Below are 20,845 nucleotides of genomic sequence, written 5' to 3' on the forward strand. Positions count from 1 at the left end.
TATCAAATGGTGTCAGTTCCCTATAGATTGTCATAGTTGTCAAGGCAACAAGCATGAGCTAAGCACTTAACTATGTACCAGACACTAGGCTAAGATCTGGGGTATCAAGAAAAGCCAGTACAGTCTCTGCCCTCAAGGAGCTCATATTCTAATGGGGGAGACATGCAAACAACTCTAGATCTACAGGGTATGTTCAGGGTAAACTGGAAGACATCTCAGAGAGAGCACCAGTACTGAGGTGGCAGGAGAGAGAGTTATACCAAGAGAGGCCTCTTACAGAAGGCTGGATTAGAACAGTGTTTTGGAGGAAGCCATGGAAGTTAGTAGGCTAAGAAGAGGAGGAAGAGTATTCTAGGCAAGAGAGACAGCCAATGCACCTGAAATTTTGTCTATTAGGGCCTTAGTTATTCCTTGGAGCTTATGCTGTTTTTTGCTTTTTTCTTGCTTTTAAAAAAGTTTTAATTGATTTATTTTGTTTCTGCCATCCCCATAGTTTTCCCCAGGATCCTGCCTCCACCTATCTCAAAGAGCCTTCAATTTTTTTAAGACAAAAAAAAAAGAAAGAAAAGGAAAGAAATATGTCCTAACTCATTAATACACTAGAAAGCATGTACAATGTACAACACTCGTGGGCCTCCTACCTCTGCAAAAGGGTGAGGTGATTGTGTCTAGACTCTATATTCTTTCAAAACAAATTCCACCCCCCACCCCCCCAGCTGCCCTATTATATGATTCATGGTGGTTAGTTGGGGAGTGGCCCATGCCCACAGTCCCCTCTTCTTCTGGAGAGGACAGAGGCAGTGAGTCCAGGAGTTCTGAGCTGGTCAGGCGTCACACTAAATTCAGCATTATTAGAGACCCCTGAAAAGTAGAGGGATACCTGAGGAGGGACAAATGGGCCCAGATCAGAAGTTAAAGCTTTGGTGCTGATCAGGTGAGTTGCACTTCTAGCCTGGGCGAGATTTAGAGTCCAAATCTCAGAAGGAAAAAAAAAAAGATTCATAGTTAAATTGAACTACAGAAATAATCTCAGCCTGTTGTCAGTGGTTAAAGTCCAAAGAGGAAGACATTGCCTCCTTACCTGTGTAAGTCACTTTATTCCAGGGAATACAAGGGAAAATGAGGCTGGCTTCCTGAATCTGCTTCATGTTTCTGGGAAGTCTAACAGGAAATGTTAAAAATGTGCCTTGCTTGAAATAGGGCCAGGAAAAAAACATCTAAAAGCGAAACTAACTGTTTTGGTTAACACCCTTCTCCTTGTGGGAGAACTTTCTGTCATTGCAAAAAAAAATATTGCCTGTTTAAAGGTTATAGATGATCAGAAGTGCATTGCTTTCATATCAGATAAGATTTTCTTAGAAGAGACCTTCTGGCGGGACAGTCCAGAATATTTCAAGGCTGGAAAGGATCTGAAGGAATTTTTTCCTCCCTAGGAATACCAGTATTCCCTTTCTGCATGGTGAACATTCACAATTGCTTTTTTTTTTTCAAAAGTCCATGTTAGAAAGATACAATGTGAATAAGAAGATGCTTGTTGGGTTCAAATGCTACTTAACCCTCAAGACTAGTCAAGGAGAGGAAATAGTACAAGAAGAACCAAGCATAGGACCCAGAACACCAGGGTTCAAATCCTGACTCTGGCATTTTCTCCCTAAGTGATCTTGGACAAGTCATTTAACTCTTCTGGAGTTTGGTTTCTTTACTGGTGCAATGAAGAGGCTCAACCAAATGATCTGTAAGGTCCCATTGCCACTTTAAATCTGTTATCTTGTGACCATCAGAACCAGGAAGCTGGAAAGTTCACTTTCTTTTATTGAACAGAGAAATTTCTCTTGAGATCTATCTGGATAAAACTGAAGAAGACAGCTTGGAACAGGGTGAGAGTTGCTTTCAAAGAAGGTGGCTACAATGAAATGCATTTTGTAGGTCTTTCTTCCTCTCTCAGTTTGATGGGGACTTGCTTCTCTGAAGATAAAGCAAAGGTAAGCTGAACTATTTTCTTCCTTAGGAACAAATATAGATTAAATAGATTATTGATTGATAAGCCTACAGAATGATATCTCCCAGAGGTCATGGATTCCAAAGTAGGGGGTCACCAATTGTTGGAAGAAAGGCATTACAGTTAATTGTAGAATTTTCAGAATAGAAAGAATCAATCATAGAATCCGAATGTGGGGTTTTCAATTTGTTACCAGATCTGAGATTTCATGGGTATACCAAACTCCCCATGGGGGGCTCCTGAGCCACCCCGATCAGAACCCTCTTTCTGCAACAACACACAATCTTGGAGGGTCTCCAGGGGCACTGAGCAGTCCAGTGGGTTACCCAGGGTCACAGAGAAAACATGAACTTGAACCTAGGTCTTCCTGACGGCTAAACCATATTTCCACTATGCCATCTTACTTTTTGGATTATAGAGGTAGCTCAGGCTCATGGAGAGGAGAATCTGAGCTTGATCTCATTTAAGACACTTGCTAGCTCTGTAATTTCTTGGCAAGGCAATGAAACTCTGTCAGCCTCAGTTTACTATCTATTAAATGGAAATGGTAATAATAACATCTACCTAACAGTAGTTATGAAGACCAAATGAGATAATATAAATATGTTTTGTGAACCATAAAGTACTATATAAATGCTAGATATTCTGATTATTATTAGCTATGTAGGGAAAAGAGGAGTAAAAGAATTCTGGAACCATTTGTAGCAGACATTGGGGAATTCTCTCCATCCATGAAGAAGAATGATATATTTTGGAAGATCCATCAGCGAAGGTCTGATTCCTGTGGGTCAAAGATAGTAAGCCAAAATGAAAGCAAGAGATTTATTATCTTGCAAGAAACTACTGATAGCTGCAGATTTCGTTTTTATAACTTTTTGGACCCCTCAGAGTACATAGCCAATTAATAGCATTCTATAGCAACTTAAGAAAGAGAAGCAATGCTTTTCACAGTAGAGAGGAGTAGGCAAAGCAAGAATCGTTTAAGGAAAAGAATGGGGCTTCTGGAGAAATATTTGCCATGTACCCAGCAGGGTCTGTTAGCAGAATGACAAAGCATGCCCTGTTCCAGGGAAGAAGACAAGGGGATTTGACCAAATACTTTTACCATAGTGAAGACCATTTTGGACAAAACTTGATATAATCTCTCTCTCTCTCTCTTCTCTCTCTCTCTCTCTCTCTCTCTCTCTCTCTCTCTCTCTCTCTCTCTGTCTCTGTCTCTCTCTCTCTCTGTCTCTCTCTCTCTCTCTCTCTCTCTCTGTCTCTGTCTCTGTCTCTCTGTCTCTGTCTCTCTCTCTCTGTCTCTCTCTCTCTGTCTCTGTCTCTCTCTCTCTGTCTCTCTCTGTCTCTGTCTCTCTCTCTCTCTCTGTCTCTCTCTGTCTCTGTCTCTCTCTCTCTGTCTCTGTCTCTCTTTCTCTGTCTCTCTCTGTGTCTCTCTCTCTCTCTCTGTCTCTCTCTGTCTCTGTCTCTCTCTCTGTCTGTCTCTCTCTCTGTCTCTGTCTCTGTCTCTCTCTCTCTCTCTCTCTGTATATATATATATATATACTTTTTTTGGCATTTCCATCTAACATCCATATCTTCTTTTTCCTTACCCTGTGCCAGCTACCTTGGCTTTAAGAAAAAATATTTATTTAGAAAAGAAAACATCAATTCAGAAATAGCATACAAAAGTATGAGCACATCAAAGCTTCCATGTAACACAATCTGGATGACATTAAAATATCTAGGCTAGTTTGCCTGATTATTGTCTACATCTATTAGCATCCTTTCACCTAGTTTGGATCTCTTGTTCTCTCATTCAATGGTTCTTAACTTGGAACCCATGAATAATTGATTCCCATTGTAATCATAAATATTTTATTATATGCACTTATATACATTATTCTAAGAAGAGTTCAAAGGCTTCACCAGACAATGCCTAAGGGTCCATGAAACAAAAAATGATTAATAAACTTTCATCTAAGCAGGGAAACAATTTGATAGGGTCCGGCTCTTTTATTGCCCTCAAAAAGATTGCTGTCATTCTACCCCATGATATACTCAATCTCCCTAAAGGGCTGTTGTTTATGAGAGATTGGGAGAGCCTGGAATGAGGAAATAGGGGATTTCTCTGTGATAACAGCAAGCTAAGCTGACAATTTCCTTAATTTTCTTCCATAGGAAAATTCCAGAGAAAGAATATCCACACACGATGGCCTTGGCGAGTACAATGCAGATACCAGCTCTTGGCCGTCCCTTATATCTGGGGACACTCTATGACTGCCGCACAGATACCTTCATCCCTGGTAATTATTCTCCTGAAATCAAAACTTTACTCCAGATATCAAGGGAGGACAGTGTCAGAAAAGGGTTTTAGGGAGAGAATGTTGTGTGTAAAAAGGTCAGGTTTAAAGAAAGTGTGATGGAGTACAGCTGGTACCCTGTCCTTTCTCCCAGCCAGAAGCCAACTGTTAGCAATTCTTGGCCCAAGCAGAGGTCCCACTCCAGCTGGCCAATCACTTTTCCATTTAATCTTGGAGTGAGGTCAGAAGGACAAAACCATTATAGGACAAAGGGAAATGCATCACTGTGTCCAGTTCCACACTGCTCAGACCTTGTGAGCTTCTTCTGGAAGGGTACTAGTGAGATTTCTTCACTGTGTCACCTCTAGGGTTATTTATGGGAAACATACAGCTAGTAAAAGTCAAAACAGAACCCTAGTTTTTCATATAATTGGGGCCTGGCCCCTCCAATCGCTTGTCAAGCAGATTTAGTCTACTGTGTCCCTAACCCTCTGCTCCTCTGAAGGGCACCTGATATCCTGTGGAAAGGGGGCTCACCAGGCAGAAGTAATAAAGAGGTTCAACTAAAACAAAACAAAAATCCCCACCAGATTTTTACTCTTGTCCAGCTAAAGGAGAGCCCTCGTACTGGTAAATGGCAGGCTCTCAGAGATGTACCGTATGCTGATGCCAGACATCAGAGACGAGAAAAGGCATGGTCAAGGAGGGTGAATTAGGAGGAGACTCATTATCTTCTAGGGCAGATATAAAAAAGAGGCAACCTCTTCAAGATCTAACAAAAGCAATCCATCACCCCAGTGATCTTCAGTGACTGAAGTTAGTCAGGCACTCTCTGTGCTCTTTTTGCCCTGACACACTCAAGATATCTGAACACAATGTCAAATCCACGTACGGTGAACCCCCAGAGCAGCCTTGAAAGGGAACAGAAGTCCCAATCATGTAGATGGAAAGAGTGGGAGGAGCAGTGCCACCATTTTCCCTGGTGGAGAGTGAGGCTGGGAATGGTTTGTGTCTAGAAGGACTTCTGTGCTAGCAGCATGTGGGAAGATCATCCAAGGCAAGAAGCTAGACAAGGGACCACAGGGAAAGCTGCGCTCAATGGCACAGCACAGACAGGGGCAAGATCTTTGATATCATTGGTAGAGGGAACTCCTGTGACGAATCTGCCATTGCCAAAGCAGACCTGCAACTTCTCTGAAACTCAGGCTTAGAGAGTAGCCTGGGGCATTGAAATGGCAAGTGACTTGTCCAGGGACCCACAGTCAGCAGAGTGCCTCAGAGGACGTTCTTAAACCTCAATGTTCCTGACTCTCTATCCACACCCTGTGCCGCTTCTCTTTGTAGCCTAGTTATTACTTTTCATGCTCTAGAGCAAATTTCAAAGACTGTCTCCCCAGCTATCCCTGGGAAAACTGCTCTGCACACACCTGCCCCTTAAACCCCTACCAGACCCTGTCCTTACTCTGGCTCACATCCGGCTTTCTCTCTAGGGCAGGCTGTGTGGTGAGCTACCTTTGGAGTAAGATGACTAAGGTTCGGTGTTGACATTTACTAGCTTTATGTTTCCCACAAAGTTAACCATCATCTCTCCAAGTCTCAGCTCATTTGTTTATAAAATGGGGCTAATGGCTTTAGCACTCGTTAACCAATAGAATTTTTGGGATATAAACACTTTTGTAAATCTATACCAATATAGACGTGGTTTGTTTTTTGTTTTTTGTGTTTTTGGTTGTTTTTTTTTTTTTTTTTGGATATGGTCCCTAAGTTAGGAAGAAGAGACTTCCTTACTTGTGGAAGTAGGAGCTTAGAGTAGAAAGGTATGTGCTGGGGACCAGGGGTTATGCAAGGGTTCAGAATAAGGAGGGGCATTATAAGGGCCCCTTATTTAGTCATGGGGGGCTCAGTGGAGCAAGAAAGTTGCAATGGCCTAGAGTAGGTTTTTTTTTTTTCCAGGTAAGGAGGTGGGATCTTCTCCACTCCTGAAATCTGTGCCTCTTGCCCAGCTTACCTTCTTCCTAGATGCTGCCTCCCTGACAGAAAGGACCCTCAAAAATGTAGAGGGCCCCTCTGCAATTTGTTACTTACTCCATGATATCTCTGTCCCATTCTAGGCATCACGTTGTGGGACAGGGAGACCCTCGAGAGCAATGTAACAAGAGAAGAGCAATACAAGACTGAATTTGATATCCTCACCTCTGACTCTCTTGGTGCAAAGACTAATGCCATGAACATCCATGGAGATCTGAAAGCAAGTGTCCTCGGGGGGATGGTTGATATAGGAGGCTCTGCCAAATATTTACGTGACACCAAGACATCTAAAAAGCTAGTCCGAATGACTCTCAAGTACAGTATGACCACACAGTACTGTCATTTAACAATGAACCACCTGGGATATCAGAATATCTCTTATCCTGATGTGTTTGATAAAGGGACAGCCACCCACGTGGTCACTGCAGTGCTCTATGGGGCCCAGGCTTTCTTTGTGTTTGATCAAAAAGTTTCCACTAATGAAAGGGACAAGGACATAGAAGGATCATTGAAGGCTGAAGTAGAGAAGATTCCCAAAGTAGCAATAAATTTAGGAGGAGAAATTAAAAAGGAGAATAATGAGAAAATATCAAGTCAGGAATTCAAGTGTACCTTTTATGGGGATTTTGTTCTTGAGAACAATCCAGTGACTTATGAAGATGCAGTAAAAATCTATTCCTCCCTTCCAAAGTTGCTTAGGGGCCATGGAGTGCCACTTCAAGTCTGGTTGTACCCTCTGGAGAAGCTGAACTCCAAGGCAGCCAAGCTAGCTCGAGGGATCAGCATTAGCTTGATATGTGAGGCCCAGGACACTCTCGAGGAGTTATGTGAGTATAACAAGAAGTGTAATGACATGTTGAAGGCATCAGAGCTCTTCGTTTTTTGTGCAACCAAGGAAAAACTCAGGCTATTCCAAGAGCTAAATAAGCAGCACAGTCAGATTTTACAAAAGGAAATAGCCATGGTGTTACCCCTGATCCGGATGGGCAGAACAGAGGAAGATAAGCTAGCCAACACTTTAACAAGGGAAAGCCAGTCCCCATTCAGCTCTAGGAGGCTCTCAGAATTCCTAGATCAGACGTCCCTTGAGATAAAGGTGGTAAATTCCTACCTCACCCTTCTGAAGGAGGTGAGAGTCATAGCTGACCAGAATGAGTTAGAGGATATGGTACTAGGCTCTCCCCACCAATTTGTCTTAGTGTTTGCATTCACTTTTTTGCATGAGGAACCCTTCTTAGCAGATTGGAAACAGTGGCTTAGGAATCCAGATTCATCCAGTCCTAGATGTGAGCAAAAGGCATATTCCTCTTGGGTGAAGGACAATGAGACAAGGAAAAAAGTAAATCAATTGGCAGAATCCTTTTCCAAATTTGCCAAGGCAAATCATTCCAGTGAAAAGACTCAGCTCCTTGTGGCATCTGTCGCAGACCAAGAGACCAAGGGGGTCTCCATTCACCTCTATGAAAAGGGACTTCTGGTCAGCACCAGCTTTGAGCTACCAGTCAAACCTCCCCCTCCCCAGATTGGTGGAGTCACACATGATTGTGTAGAGCTCATATTGACCTCAGCATCTGGGAAGAATAAGATCACTGGTTATCAAGTTGAGTACCAAGTTGTAGGAGAAGATGACTGGACCACCATCCCTGTGTCTGGAAAGCCAGAGGAGTTCAAAGTGAGGGGGCTACAGCCTAGCACAGAGTATGTGTTCCAGTGTGCTAATGTGTGTGAAGTAGGACGGGGTGAAAGCAGTGATGTGAGCTGTGCTGTGAGAACACTTCCTCCTACCAGCCCTCCTGGGAAGCCAAAAGCTGTTGTGGTGGGGCCACAGTGTGTAAGCCTCCAGTGGCAGGGTCCAAGTGTTGTTGGAGCAGGAGTCAAGATCAAGGAATACAGAATAGAGTATAGAGAGAAGACTGAGGCTGTGAGTGAGGAGGGGGAAGGTGAATGGTGTGAACACAGAACCGGAAATGATAAGATGGACTGTGTCATTGATGGACTGACACCTCAGACTGTGTACTGGTTCCGAGTTTCAGCTGTGTATGACAGCAGCTGGAGAAGTGAGAGCAGTGAGAAGAGTGACCCAGTGATGACCCTCTCTACCACAGAGGAAGCTACAGACTCTGGTAAGAGGCATTTAACAACTAGGGAATTGCATTAAATTTAGAAGAGCCATTCCCCAATTGATAAATAGTCAATGGATATGAATAGACACTTTCAGAGAAAGAAATTCAAGTTATCACTAGCCACATGAAAAAATGTCCTCAATTAATAATAATTACACCAGAGGTGGCCCAGTGGATAGAATTCCAGGTCTGGAGTCAGGAAGACCTGAGTTAAAATTTGGCCTCAGATACTTATTGGTTTTACGACCCTAGGCAAGTGATTTAACCCTGCTTGCCTCCATTCTTCAATTGTAAAATAAACTGGTAAGGAAATGGCAAACCACTCCAGTATCTTTGTCAAGAATCTCAAATGGGGTCACAATGAATGGAACACAACTGAAATGACTGAACAACAACAATGAAAACTAATAATTAGGGAAATGTAAATTAAAACAACTCAGAGTATAACCTCTCATTCTCATCTTTCTCCAAATTTCTCTGTTTCTATTGAGATCACATCACGGGATGTATTTGCAGCCTCAACCTAAATGACTAATCAAGTAGCCAAAATGTGTCAAAGGCAGTACTTGAACCCATTTCTTTCTGACTCCATATCTGGCTCTCTCTCCCTATATCACACTCCCTCTCAACACAATAATGTAGCAGACAAAAAAAAGGAATATGATATTCCATTAATAGAAGCATTTTTTCATTCTCAAAACACTGAGAGGTAATCCTCTTTCTGTCTTCAGCATCTGGAATATTATGTTCATTTCTGGGTACCATATTTTAAAAGGTGTGTTGGAAATCTAAAACAAATACAGAGGATGGCAACCAGAGTTCTTCCAGGACTCTACACTTTCACAAACCTCTTCCTCCTCATACATAATCAGTCACTAAGTCTTGTTGGGTCTACCTCTATAGATTCTCTTTCAGTTTTTCCCTTTTCTCTATTCACATAACTACTACCCTAATTTAGACTTTTATTATCTTGAATTTGATTATAATATCATCTTTTATGTCTATATCTTGTGTCCATTTTCAGCTTGTTTATGCTATACTGTGTGAGATGTTGATTTATATCTAGCTTCTGTCAGACTACTTTCCAGTTTTCCAATAGAATTTTTGTTTAATAATGAATTCTTGTCCCAATAGTTGGGATCTTTGCGTTTATTAAATACTAGATTACTAGACTCATTTATTTCTGCATGTTGTGTGCCTGATATGTACCAATGATTCATTCCTCCATTTATTACCCAGTACCAAATTACTTTGTTGTTACTGCTTTTTTAGTGTAGCTTGAAATCTAGTATTCTTAGGCCCTCTTCTTCCTCAATTTTTTCCTTGATTCCCTCAAAATTCTTGATGAATTGCTATTAACTTTTTAAGCTCTATGAAAGAATTATTTGATAGTTTGATTGATAAGGCACTGAATAAGTAAATTAATTTGTGGAGCATTAACAAAATGTGTCAGGGAGAACTAGATTCTATTGCTTCCTTTCACTCTTTCATCTTGTCTCCATCCTCATGTCTTTTCTAATAGACCTTAAATAGGGTCACATAGTAAACCATTTCCCAACTTGGGTTCCCTCATCAGCTGAGTAGACAAAAGTGTTATCAGGTTTCTAACCTGAGTACTAGACTTTTGCATAGGAAGCTTAATCAATGTTGAAATTTTGTGACCTCAGAAAAGACTCCTATTCTTCACCAAAACAAACAAACAAACAAAAAAAAAACACTAAAAAAAATCAGCTTCCCTAATCTGAGTGCTACCATCTTAAAAAGTAAGCATTTAGAAACTCATTCTCTTTCAGCCTTATTCTCAGTCCCCCCCACCCCGCCCCATTGGTAACGGACTAAGCCATATTAGTCATTTACACCTTGGTGTCACCATTTTTATTAGACTCTTTCCTGAGTTCAATTATTTGAGAGAGGGACCCTTCACTTAGTCAAGATTCTCCAGCTCCTTGATTTTCATTTTCTCCTTCCTCTATACTAGTGTTGGCGAACCTTTTAGAGATAACATGCCCAAACTGCACCCTCAAACTGCCGCATTACCCCAGACAGGTGAGGGAGGAAGTACTCACACTGAACTACTAGGCAGAGGAATGGGGCATGAGAAACATGTCCTCAGGTGCAGTGGAGAGGGGGAGGGGAGCAGCCCCCTCTGGCACACAGGGGCACATATGCCATGAGTTTGCCAACATAGCTCTAGACTCTAGAATTGTAGAATGGTAGAGCTGAAAGGGCCTTAGATATTATTGAGCTCACTAAAGTCCAGGCCTTTTAAATTATCATAATTTTAAAGGCAGTATTCTTTTTTTACTGTTCTTTATAAGACATCCTGATAAATCTTTTTTTTTTACTTGACTTCAGAAAATAATAAATGTTTTATCTAGGACCTCTCTCAGCCCATCTTACCCTCAGATGGATGTGTGACCCTTGGCAAGTCACTTAACTTATCTGCCTCAGTTTCTCCAACTATAAAATGGGTATAATAATAATATGGGTATAATAGCCCCTATCGTCAGTTGTTTTCAGGATCAAATGAGGCAACACTTGTGAAGTAATTAGCACAATGCCAGATACAAAGTAGGCACTTAAATACTTCCTTCCTTCAGAATTCTCTCATTAAAAATTTACTATAGTTAAGACAACAAATTAATCATGATTCATTCTCCAAACCTTTTCACATGAATTTGCTCTCTTACCCTATTAGATAATAACACTCTCAGAAACCGAAAGTAGTAAGATTGAACGCAAAATGGGAGATATTAGTCATGTGCAGAAGTAATCCATTTTTTAGATGATTCACAGATGAGCTGCTGGTAAATTGCTAGGGTTTTTCTGAAATTTCATCAAGGGCATTTTGGGAACCTTCCTTAAAAGAAGCCCTTTATAACTGTAATAATAATAACTAGGATCAAAAATCCACCGCACAAGTACAAGATATGGGAAGCTTGGTTATATGCTAGTCGACATGAACAAGACCCAGGAATTTCAGGAGACTATAACCTTCCTATGAGGTAACTGGATGACTGGATATTAACAATGATAGTAGAGTTCTGCCCCCTCATCCACTGATTCAATTATCCACAGTTAACCATCCAAAAAATTAGAAAATTTGGAAAATTCCAGAAAATAAAAAAAAATAAATGGTTCATAAGTTTTAAACGACCTACCAAACAAGTACAGGCTATTATAACATGGTGAAACCCACCAGCCCAAGATATGGTCCATCTCCCTTTGTCCCCATCCCCAGGCTCCTGGGTGAATCTTTTCTCCAGGTTTTCTCTACTGTTCTCACTGATCTAATTCATTAGAGTATCATCACAGTGCATTTGTTTAACAAAGTCTTTATTTACTGTAATAATGACTCCAAAGTGTAAGAGTAGTGGCAGCGTAGTCATGCCCCCCCCCATTCATTTGATTTGGTAATCCACTGCTTCAGTTACCCACAATTAACAAGCAGGTGTTCCTTATAGTCTTGGTTTGAGTCATCCATGGTAGGTCTTAGAAGGTATCCCCTGTAGATACAGGTTCAACACTGTAATAATAATAATTAGTATGCATATTGCATGTTAAGGTTTCCAAAGCATGTTACATGTTCTCTCATTTGATCCTTATAACCGCCCTAAGAGGTAGGTGCTATTTTGATCCCCATTTTTTTTCAGATGAGGAAATAACCTGAGAAAAGTTAAGTGGCTTGCCACAGAGTTAATAAATATCTAAGCCAGATTTGACTTTAGTTCTTCCTGAATCTAAGTCCAGGACTCTATCCACATTTACACCTAGTGAGCAAGAGTCATTGTCAACTGGATTCAAAGAGGACTAGTGCCTATAAGGAAGGAAGGAGATAAAAGGCCCATTTGGCACTTTCCAACTGAGACCACATCAGGAAAGTCTAGTTCTGGTCACATCTTAGGAAAGGCATTTATTTCCTGGTACATATGCAGAGAAAGGTGACTAGGATGGGGAGAACTAGATTTGGGTTGGGATCAGCATTGTGCCAGGAAGTGTTTAAGACCTGGCTGACCCAAATACAAGACATATGTTTAAATGTATTCTGCATTATTAACATTTTCCATTACTTTTTAGAGTCTAGACCCTCCAACAAAATAATAAATCAAGCCCTGATTTGTAGCTTTGGATTATCTCTGAGACATAAATATTTGGTCAAGCTTAAAATGTCATAATCAGCTCTTGGGAGTCTGTAGGAACTGACTCTGGTACATCCCTGACTGGGAACAGGATTGATAGTAAAATGGAGAATAGTCCAGCTCTAGGTATAGGTAGATCATCTGGGGGTTGAGAGACCTACCCTTCTGTCCCCACCTTTTTGGTGATAATAGGAGGAAGAAGTCAGGGAAGTGGATGGGAAAGGAAGCTTGAAGCCCTGGGACTGTATGGAACCTTGGAAAATAAATTTGTTCCTCTCCACATTGCTGGTGCCCTTGGGCAAGGTCCTAGTCACCTGGTTCCAGGTAGGCTTCTTGAGTCACATTGCTGTTGGAATGGTTCACTATGAAGTAGGGCATAATAACAGCAGAGATGGGCAGGAGAAAGAAGCAGGTCCAGAATTAGGTAAAAGAGGGGACAGCTGTTTTAGGGGCTTTTGCTCACAGAAAGTACTGAAGTAAAGAACATATTGGTAAGATGTGCTGATCTTTTTTTCCCTTAAAAATATTGTTCTATAGGATAGTATTCTAGGAAGGAGAAGAAAAAGGGAAGAGATTCAGGAAGAAATTGTAGTGATTTTTTTAAACCCAGAAGATATCAATAAAAATGTACTTAGAAAAAAAGAAAGAAAATGTCACAAGTCCCAAAGTCTGGATCCTTGAGAGATAGAAGGTAATAAAGTTAAGCTAAGGACCCATACTTTGGTACTAACCTGAAAAGAAAATAACCCTTTTCATTATTAACCCCATTTCTAACTTCAATTCAATCTGTGAAAGGGGGTTATGAACCTCTTTCTTTTTTCTAACAGGGCTTGGAACTAGCAGATGCTCTGAGGAGATAAGAATTATCCTCCTGGGGAAGACAGGATCTGGGAAAAGTGCAACAGGAAACACTATCCTTGGCCGGGAAGCCTTTAAATCTGAATTATCTCCAGTCTCAGTAACCAAGAAATGTGAAAAAGCAAGATGCATGAGGAATAACAAGATATTTTCAGTGATTGATACACCTGGCGTTTTTGATACAGAACAAAGTACCCAAAAAACTTTACGAGAACTTGCAAAGTGCCTGGCAATCTCCTCCCCAGGGCCTCATGTATTTGTTCTTGTCATGCCTTTAGGTTGCTTTACTGAAGAAGAGAAGAGAACCATTGAACTCATTCAAATGATGTTTGGAGATGATGCACTGAAATACACCATATTCTTATTCACTAGAAAAGGGAGGTTGAAGGGGCAAAGCATAGATGACTTCGTAGAGAAATATAATGACCAGGACTTTAGGGAGTTGATACAAAGGTGTAGGAGACGGTATTGTGCTTTTGACAATGATGCCACAGTGGGAGAAAAGGAACAACAGGTCAAGAAGTTCATAGCAATGGTCAACCAAATGGTGCAGGACAACGGAGGCTCCTTCTACAGCAGTGAAATTTACACTTGTGTTGAGAATATTATCAGAGAAGAAAGAAAAAGGGTGAACCTGAGGAGACAGAATGTCTTGCAGGAAAACAATAAACTTTCCTGTGTCACAGAACAATCTGATAGAAAAGAAGGAAATGATAAGAGTAATCTCTTTAAAAGGGTGATTTGGGCCATTCTCAATGCTTTACCTAAATTTTGGGAAATGATTCATTCTTTTATCCAGAGTTTTAAAACTCAGTTTGGAAGAACTTCCATTGTTTTAAGTGCTTCTTAGGATGGTAGCTTTTGCCAATGATGAAAACACTGTATATTTAATATTTTCCAATACCCTTTCTCCCCTCATATGAGTATGAGGAATCTCATCATAGGTAGATCAGAAGGTAGATCAGAACTTTTAAAAATCCCTTACTAAGCAGTTATCTGAGTTCCTATATGGTCCATCCTCCTCTGGCCCTGATGCTGCCCCACACCTCTGAAAATTACCTTTTGGCTAAACCCCTGTGGATGAATTTCTCTTGCCTTAACAAAAGGTGGTCTTTGGAAAATAGATGTATTGTCTGTGATGAAGCCTATACTCTAAGGAGGTCCAACCCAATAGGAAACATCAGAGTTTGTACCCCTTACAAAGCTTTCAAGAACTCAGGTTATCTCCATTGTGGAAAGGAAACAAGACTGACAGTTTGTGTGGGGGAAGGGCCAACTGGGAGTGGCAGTTGGGTCTTGTGACTAGCACTTCCTTCCGGTCGGGGGAAGACTAGAGGACTTGCTTCCAGGTATTGGAGGAGAGAGGAGCTTGTTCAGCCCAGTCTGGAGTGGCATGCTCTTCTTGGTTCAGCCCAAAGACACAGGCTTCTAAAGGTTAGAATTGTTCTTGTTTGCTTTCTGTGTACTGCTAAGATTCTGAATTAGAACAACAAGAGTAGACGGGAGTGGGACAAACTCTCCGCCAGCCTCTAGGGCCTGGCCCTATACTCTGAAGCTAAGGAAAAACTCCAATTCCAACTGGATTATTAAACTTTATATTATTTGAATTCGCAGTCAGATAAGTGGACTATCTTTTCTGGTCATAGATGGAGTTGAACTTCAGTTTCAGTCATTCAAAGACAAACCATCCTTATTGGACCCCTGCTGTTTCCTCTCAGCAGGGGGCATCTCCCTCCCTTGCCTCACCAAGCAATATTCCCTCTCTCCCTTTAATTCCTCCTTACCCCATACAAACCTCCCATTATTCCCCATTTATCCCATTTTTCCCAATCCTATTTCCTTTCCCAATAAATATTACACCATGTTAGGATGAAGTACATAGCAGGAACTACAGAAATATGTCTACAAATTAGCCTTTAGGCATATCCAGAGATACCCAGGGACAGAGGTAGCCCACAAGACACTGTGTCCATTAGGAACACAAAAGGAGAATTTTCCCCTGAGAATTACTCAAGTTTATCAGAGAGGGAATCTTGGAAGCCCCAGGGAGCAACAGTAGGCAGCAAGCTACATGCTGTTGCAGTGCTTGGAGAGGGTCATCTCAGACCCAGGGGCTTTGATGTCCCAAATGCTCTCTACAGGTACTAAGATTCCAGGGAGGGCCTCAAATATCCAGACTGGGGGGCTCATTCTGGGAAACAGAAGTCAGCACAAGAGCTCAAAGGAACTAGGGTGAGACCAATATGCTCAATCCAAAAGGGCAGTAGAGAACCTGGCCTGAACCTAGCACAAAGTGCCAATTCAGAAATTAAAGCTGGAGATAAATAAATCAAAGAAAAACAATGGCCAGTATAAAAAATTATTGCAGATATAAACATGCTCTGGAAGTATAAGCAAGAAACCCTATAAAACTGCAAGCAGAGATCCAAATGAAAAATAAATTTTCCATAAGAATTAAGTGAATATCTAGAAGAAGTAAAGGAAGATGTTTTAAAAAATAAAAATAGCTAGCATCTTTATCCTCACTAAAACCTTAGAAGATAGATGCTATTATTCCCATTTTACAGACGAGGAAACTGAGGCAAGCAGGATGTAAGTGATATTCACATCCAGCAATTGTATGAGGCTGAATTTGAATTCAGGTCTTTCTGAATCCAGGTTCAGGGTTCTGCCAGCTGAATCACCTTGCTGATTAAAATAAAATAAAATTCTGGATGAAAGAACTAGAAGAAGAATAAGTAGATTAGAAGAGAAAATGCTAAACCTTACACAAGTAATAGAGTTCCTAAATATTGGCATAGGTCAAACATATTATTGGCTCCTCAAGATATTTAAGAAATATTTGAACAAAATCAAAAGACTGAAAAACGTGTAAGATATCAGATATCAAAAACAATAAAACTGGCAAATAAGTCTCAGAGAGAAAATTTAAGAAACATTGAACACCCTTAAAATTAACATTTTAAAAGGCCAAACTCTATATTCAAGAAATTGTGAATTAAAAATGCCTAGTCCTATTAGAACCAAAGGACAAAGTCAAGCAAAAAAGAAGTCATCGATTATCTCTTTTAAAAAAGTCAAAATGCCAACGTTATCGTAGCAAAAAAGTAGCATAAAATAGAAAATAAAAATAAAAATTACTATAAGGATCCAGAAAGAAGTAGGTCAAGCACCGAGGATAGTCAGCATCATACAATATATGGTCACTTCACCCATAAATGAAAAGAGATCTCGAATATTTCATAAGTCAAAATGGAAAGGCTGACAATCAAGATTTATTTCCCCTAAAATGCAGAGTATAAAACTACAGGGGGTAGGGAAGTAATAGATTTTTAAGAAATTAGAGGATTTTTGAACATTATTTATGAAAAGAACAGAACTGAGTAAGAACTGAAACCATGAACGCAAGAGTCAAGTGAAACCAGGAAAGGTAATTTATTTGACCATTTGGAAGGAGCTATATGATGACTGCGTCTTGAGGCTAACATTTAATAGGGGGGTTAAGTAACCAGTGTTTTACATCCTAAATATCTTCAAAAGGTATTGAAGGAGTTGTTAATTAGGAGGTAGTCCTTCCCCAACTGACAGGTAAAGTTTTATATATATGCCTCAAAAGTATCATTGTAGAACTTTCCAGTTAGCCAGAGTCTATGAAAGAACCATGTTCCTCAGGACAAAGAAGTTGCAAAAATCTACAGACTAAATAGAGCCAGGACTCCCTAATATACAGGAACTAATTTAGGGACTTTTTAATCCAGGACCCTGATATAAAAGTAATACAGAATATTAAAGATAAATTCTCATAGCCAGGAGATCATTATATATAGGAAAAGCAATATGGTAATGATGTCCAACTGTGAAAGACTTAGTCATTCCAATCAATACAAAGATCCAGAACAATTTAGGAAGACTAAGGATAAGAAATACTATCTACTACCAGAGAAAGAATTAATGAACTCTGAGTTCAAATTCAAGTACAATTTTTTTACTTTATTTTTCTTACTTCTTTTTGGTACACTAGCTAATTTGGAAATTTGTTTTGCATAATTTCACATGTAGAATTAAAATATTGCTTGCTTTCTCAGTGAGTGGGGGAGGGACTGGAGAGGAAGAAAGAATGTTAAAAGAATAATAAAGCAAAATAAATAACAAATGGGAAAAATGGTTTCTTTTAATTATCTCTTCATCAATATTTAAATTGCCACCATCTTAGTCTACATCTTTACCAATTCATACCTGAATTATTGCAGCCTCTCAGATGATTCCCTTGACTCTAGAATCTTCTTATTCTGGTGTGTGCTGAGAACCAGTGCTTTCTGAATAATCCAACTTCAAAAGCAATTTCAACATGCCATTCCCATGCTCTAAAACCTGTAAACCTTAAAATTCCTTAGACTTATGAATGTTGGAAATTTCACCATTGGGAAATTTCATACTTGGAAAATTTCTTACTGATAGTCTATTGGAATGTGAACCCCATTGGCATGGGAGGTTCCTCCTCCTCCCTTCTTAAGATTACTTTAGGACAGAAACCTTTTGCTGAACAATGGAAAGGACTTTGACCTATGCTTAAGCATAGAACAGGAATTTCTTTGAGTCATGATTGATTTTAGAATTGATACAATGGAGATACTTGGAATCAATCTCCACCCTACTCAGTCCTAACAGGATTGAGGAAGGGCTGTAGCAAAGGATCAAAGATTTAATTATTTGAAAATATGACCTTCAACAGACATGTGCAAAGCCAGAGACCTCTGGGCGGTCCTGGGTTATGCTAGAGCCTCCATTGGCACAGGGAAATTGATGGACAGTGATTGGTAGATGTGAGAACTGAGGGGAGGCAACTTGGATGGTTTCCTTAAAGATAGAGGGGTCTGAAGACTCAGGACGGGGGTTGAGGAGTTTGTCTGAGTGGTTGGAGTGTGCTCTGAGAAGCTTGCTCTGAAGGAAGCTGAAGGTGGGGGCCTTTGAGACTGTTTCTCCATTTTGGTCACGTGAGTAATAGGGACTGATCTCTTTTCTTTGCCCCAGCTATCTAAGGGCTTGGGCCTTTTGGCCCAGCCTAAACAGAGGGGGTATTTAAGCCCTATTCCCTTCTCTCCCCTTTCTTTCTCTCTCTCTCTCTCTCTCTCTCTCTCTCTCTCTCTCTCTCTCTCTCTCTCTCTCTCTATCTATCTATCTATCTCTAATTCCTTTCTTCCTCCTGTTGTAATTAAACTCTATAAAAGGCTGATGGCTGACTTGAGTTTTCATTTAGGAATTACATAGCTGAATTCCTTGGCGACCTTAAATTAATATATATCAGTCTTTTAAAGTGATTTCCTTGTCACAAACCTTTATGTTCCATTAAATGAAATTTAAACTTTTTTCTGTTTTTTCAAGGTCCTCAACAATTTTGATCATATCTTATATATCCCAGCCCAACACAATCTACTCCCCAACAAGTATCTTTTACTCCAGTTGGATTGCTCTTCTTACTCTACCCAAAATATACCAGAATCATTCCTATTTCTGTAATTTTGCTCACATTATTCTTGCCTTTTCCCCTCTTCTCTGTTCTGCCTACTTCAAAGTGGTGGATTGCTTAAGTTCAGGAGTTCTGAGCTACAAAAGGGTTAGAACTGATCCAGTGTCACACACAATATAAACTGTACCCCTTATTCTATTTGAAAACCCATTTTGGTCCGTATCAGCCTCATACTTTAACTGGGCAAACATGGATACTATGGGAGGATGCCAGAGGCCTCATGGCTCCCTGGCATCTTGGAAGAGGCTGACTTCTAGTCCTGTGTGACTCTTGGCCTTGTAACCCTCAAAATTTCTTAGACTTATAAATGTTGGAAATTTCACCATTGGGAAATTTCATACTTGAAAAATTTCCTATTGATAGTGGGTCTTGGCTATTGGAATGTGTACCCCATTGGCATGAGAGTTTCCCTCTCCTCCCTTCTTAAGATTACTTTAGGACAGAAACCTTTTGCTGAACAATGGAAAGGACTTTGACCTATGCTTAAGCATAGAACAGGAATTTCTTTGAGTCATGATTGATTTTAGAATTGATACAATGGAGATACTTGGAATCAATCTCCACCCTACTCAGTCCTAACAGGATTGAGGAAGGGCTGCAGCATAGATCAAAATTTAATTATTCCAATCTCTACCCTACTCAGGTTAACAGGATTTAGGAAGGGCTGTAGCAAAGGATCAAAGATTTAATTATTTGAAAATATGACCTTCAACAGACATGTGCAAAGCCAGAGACCTCTGGGCGGTCCTGGGTTAAGCTAGAGCCTCCATTGGCACAGGGAAATTGATGGACAGTGATTGGTAGATGTGAGAACTGAGGGGAGGCAACTTGGATGGTTTTCTTAAAGAGAGAGGGGGCTGAAGACTCAGGTGTGGTGGTTGAGGAGTTTGTCTGAGTGGTTGGAGTGTGCTCTGAGAAGCTTGCTCTGAAGGAAGCTGAAGGTGGGGGCCTCTGAGACTGTTTCTCCATTTTGGTCACGTGAGTAATAGGGACTGATCTCTTTTCTTTGCCCCAGCTATCTAAGGACTTGGGCCTTTTGGCCCAGCCTAAACAGAAGGGGTATTTAAGCCCTATTCCCTTCTCTCCCTTTTCTCTCTCTCTACCTCTAATTCCTTTCTTCCTCCTGTCTGGAATTAAACTCAAAAAAGGCTGATGGCTGACTTGAGTTTTCATTTAGGAATTACATAGCTGAATTCCTTGGCGACCTTAAATTAATATATATCAGTCTCTTAAAGTGATTTCCTTGTCACATTGTGGCTGACCACACGGGAGTCTAAAGAATCCTCTCAATAAACTTTTGAAATTCCTTGCCTTTTTACTATACTGTCTCACACTTAGTCATTTTTTTAACAAAAAACTTGGCTTAAAGACACAGCTGCTAGAACACGTGAGTATAAAAAACTTTTTCTCTCTTCTCTTTTCTCCTTAAGTTAAATTGGAATCAGCAGTTTTTTTCTTTTTCTTCCCTTTAATCTTAAGGGACAGCTGGGTAGCTCAGCGGATTGAGAGCCAGCCCTAGAGACAGAAGGTCCTGGGTTCAAATCGGACCTCGGATACTTCCCAGCTGTGTGACTCTGATAGACAGAAAACAGCTGTTTTAAATCTCAGCAACAGGACTCTAAAGTCCTGGCTGGAAGAGCTGTTTCTAAATATCCTTTCCCTTAAGGAACAACTTCCTGAATTAGAAAAAAAAAACCCTGTGGAAAGTTTGTTGCTTTGCCCTGCTCCCCACGTGTTTTGTGAAATTACTATATATATATATATATATATATATATATATATATATATATATATATATATAAATGAGTACTACATTCTTTGACAATTATATGGCAGCTGAAGAATTAGGGGCATTGAGGAATGCAGGATACCTCCAAATTTTTATATTAATA

General features: G+C 40.3%; 1 protein-coding gene across 3 annotated transcripts in view; it reads left to right on the forward strand.

Moving 5' to 3' along the window:
* The window catches only part of LOC100016733 (stonustoxin subunit alpha-like), a 26,113-nt gene extending 7,539 nt beyond the window's left edge, over positions 1-18,574 (forward strand). Inside the window, exons 2-5 of one of the 3 annotated variants that reach the window (XR_008912348.1) lie at positions 4,157-4,281; positions 6,390-8,429; positions 13,106-13,259; positions 13,396-13,489. Coding sequence is in view for 2 of the 3 variants with exons in the window: in XM_016426230.2 (XP_016281716.2) it covers positions 4,157-4,281; positions 6,390-8,429; positions 13,396-14,276 (3,046 nt within the window). In the remaining variant the exon portion in view is untranslated. Of the gene's footprint in view, positions 1-134; positions 1,983-4,156; positions 4,282-6,389; positions 8,430-13,105; positions 13,260-13,395 lie in introns of those variants that run through there. The other 2 variants (XM_056799876.1, XM_016426230.2) reach the window with 2 other exon arrangements.
* The last annotated feature ends 2,271 nt before the right edge of the window (positions 18,575-20,845 follow it).

Source organism: Monodelphis domestica, chromosome 5 (genome assembly GCF_027887165.1).
Source record: "Monodelphis domestica isolate mMonDom1 chromosome 5, mMonDom1.pri, whole genome shotgun sequence".
Lineage (NCBI taxonomy): Eukaryota > Metazoa > Chordata > Mammalia > Didelphimorphia > Didelphidae > Monodelphis > Monodelphis domestica.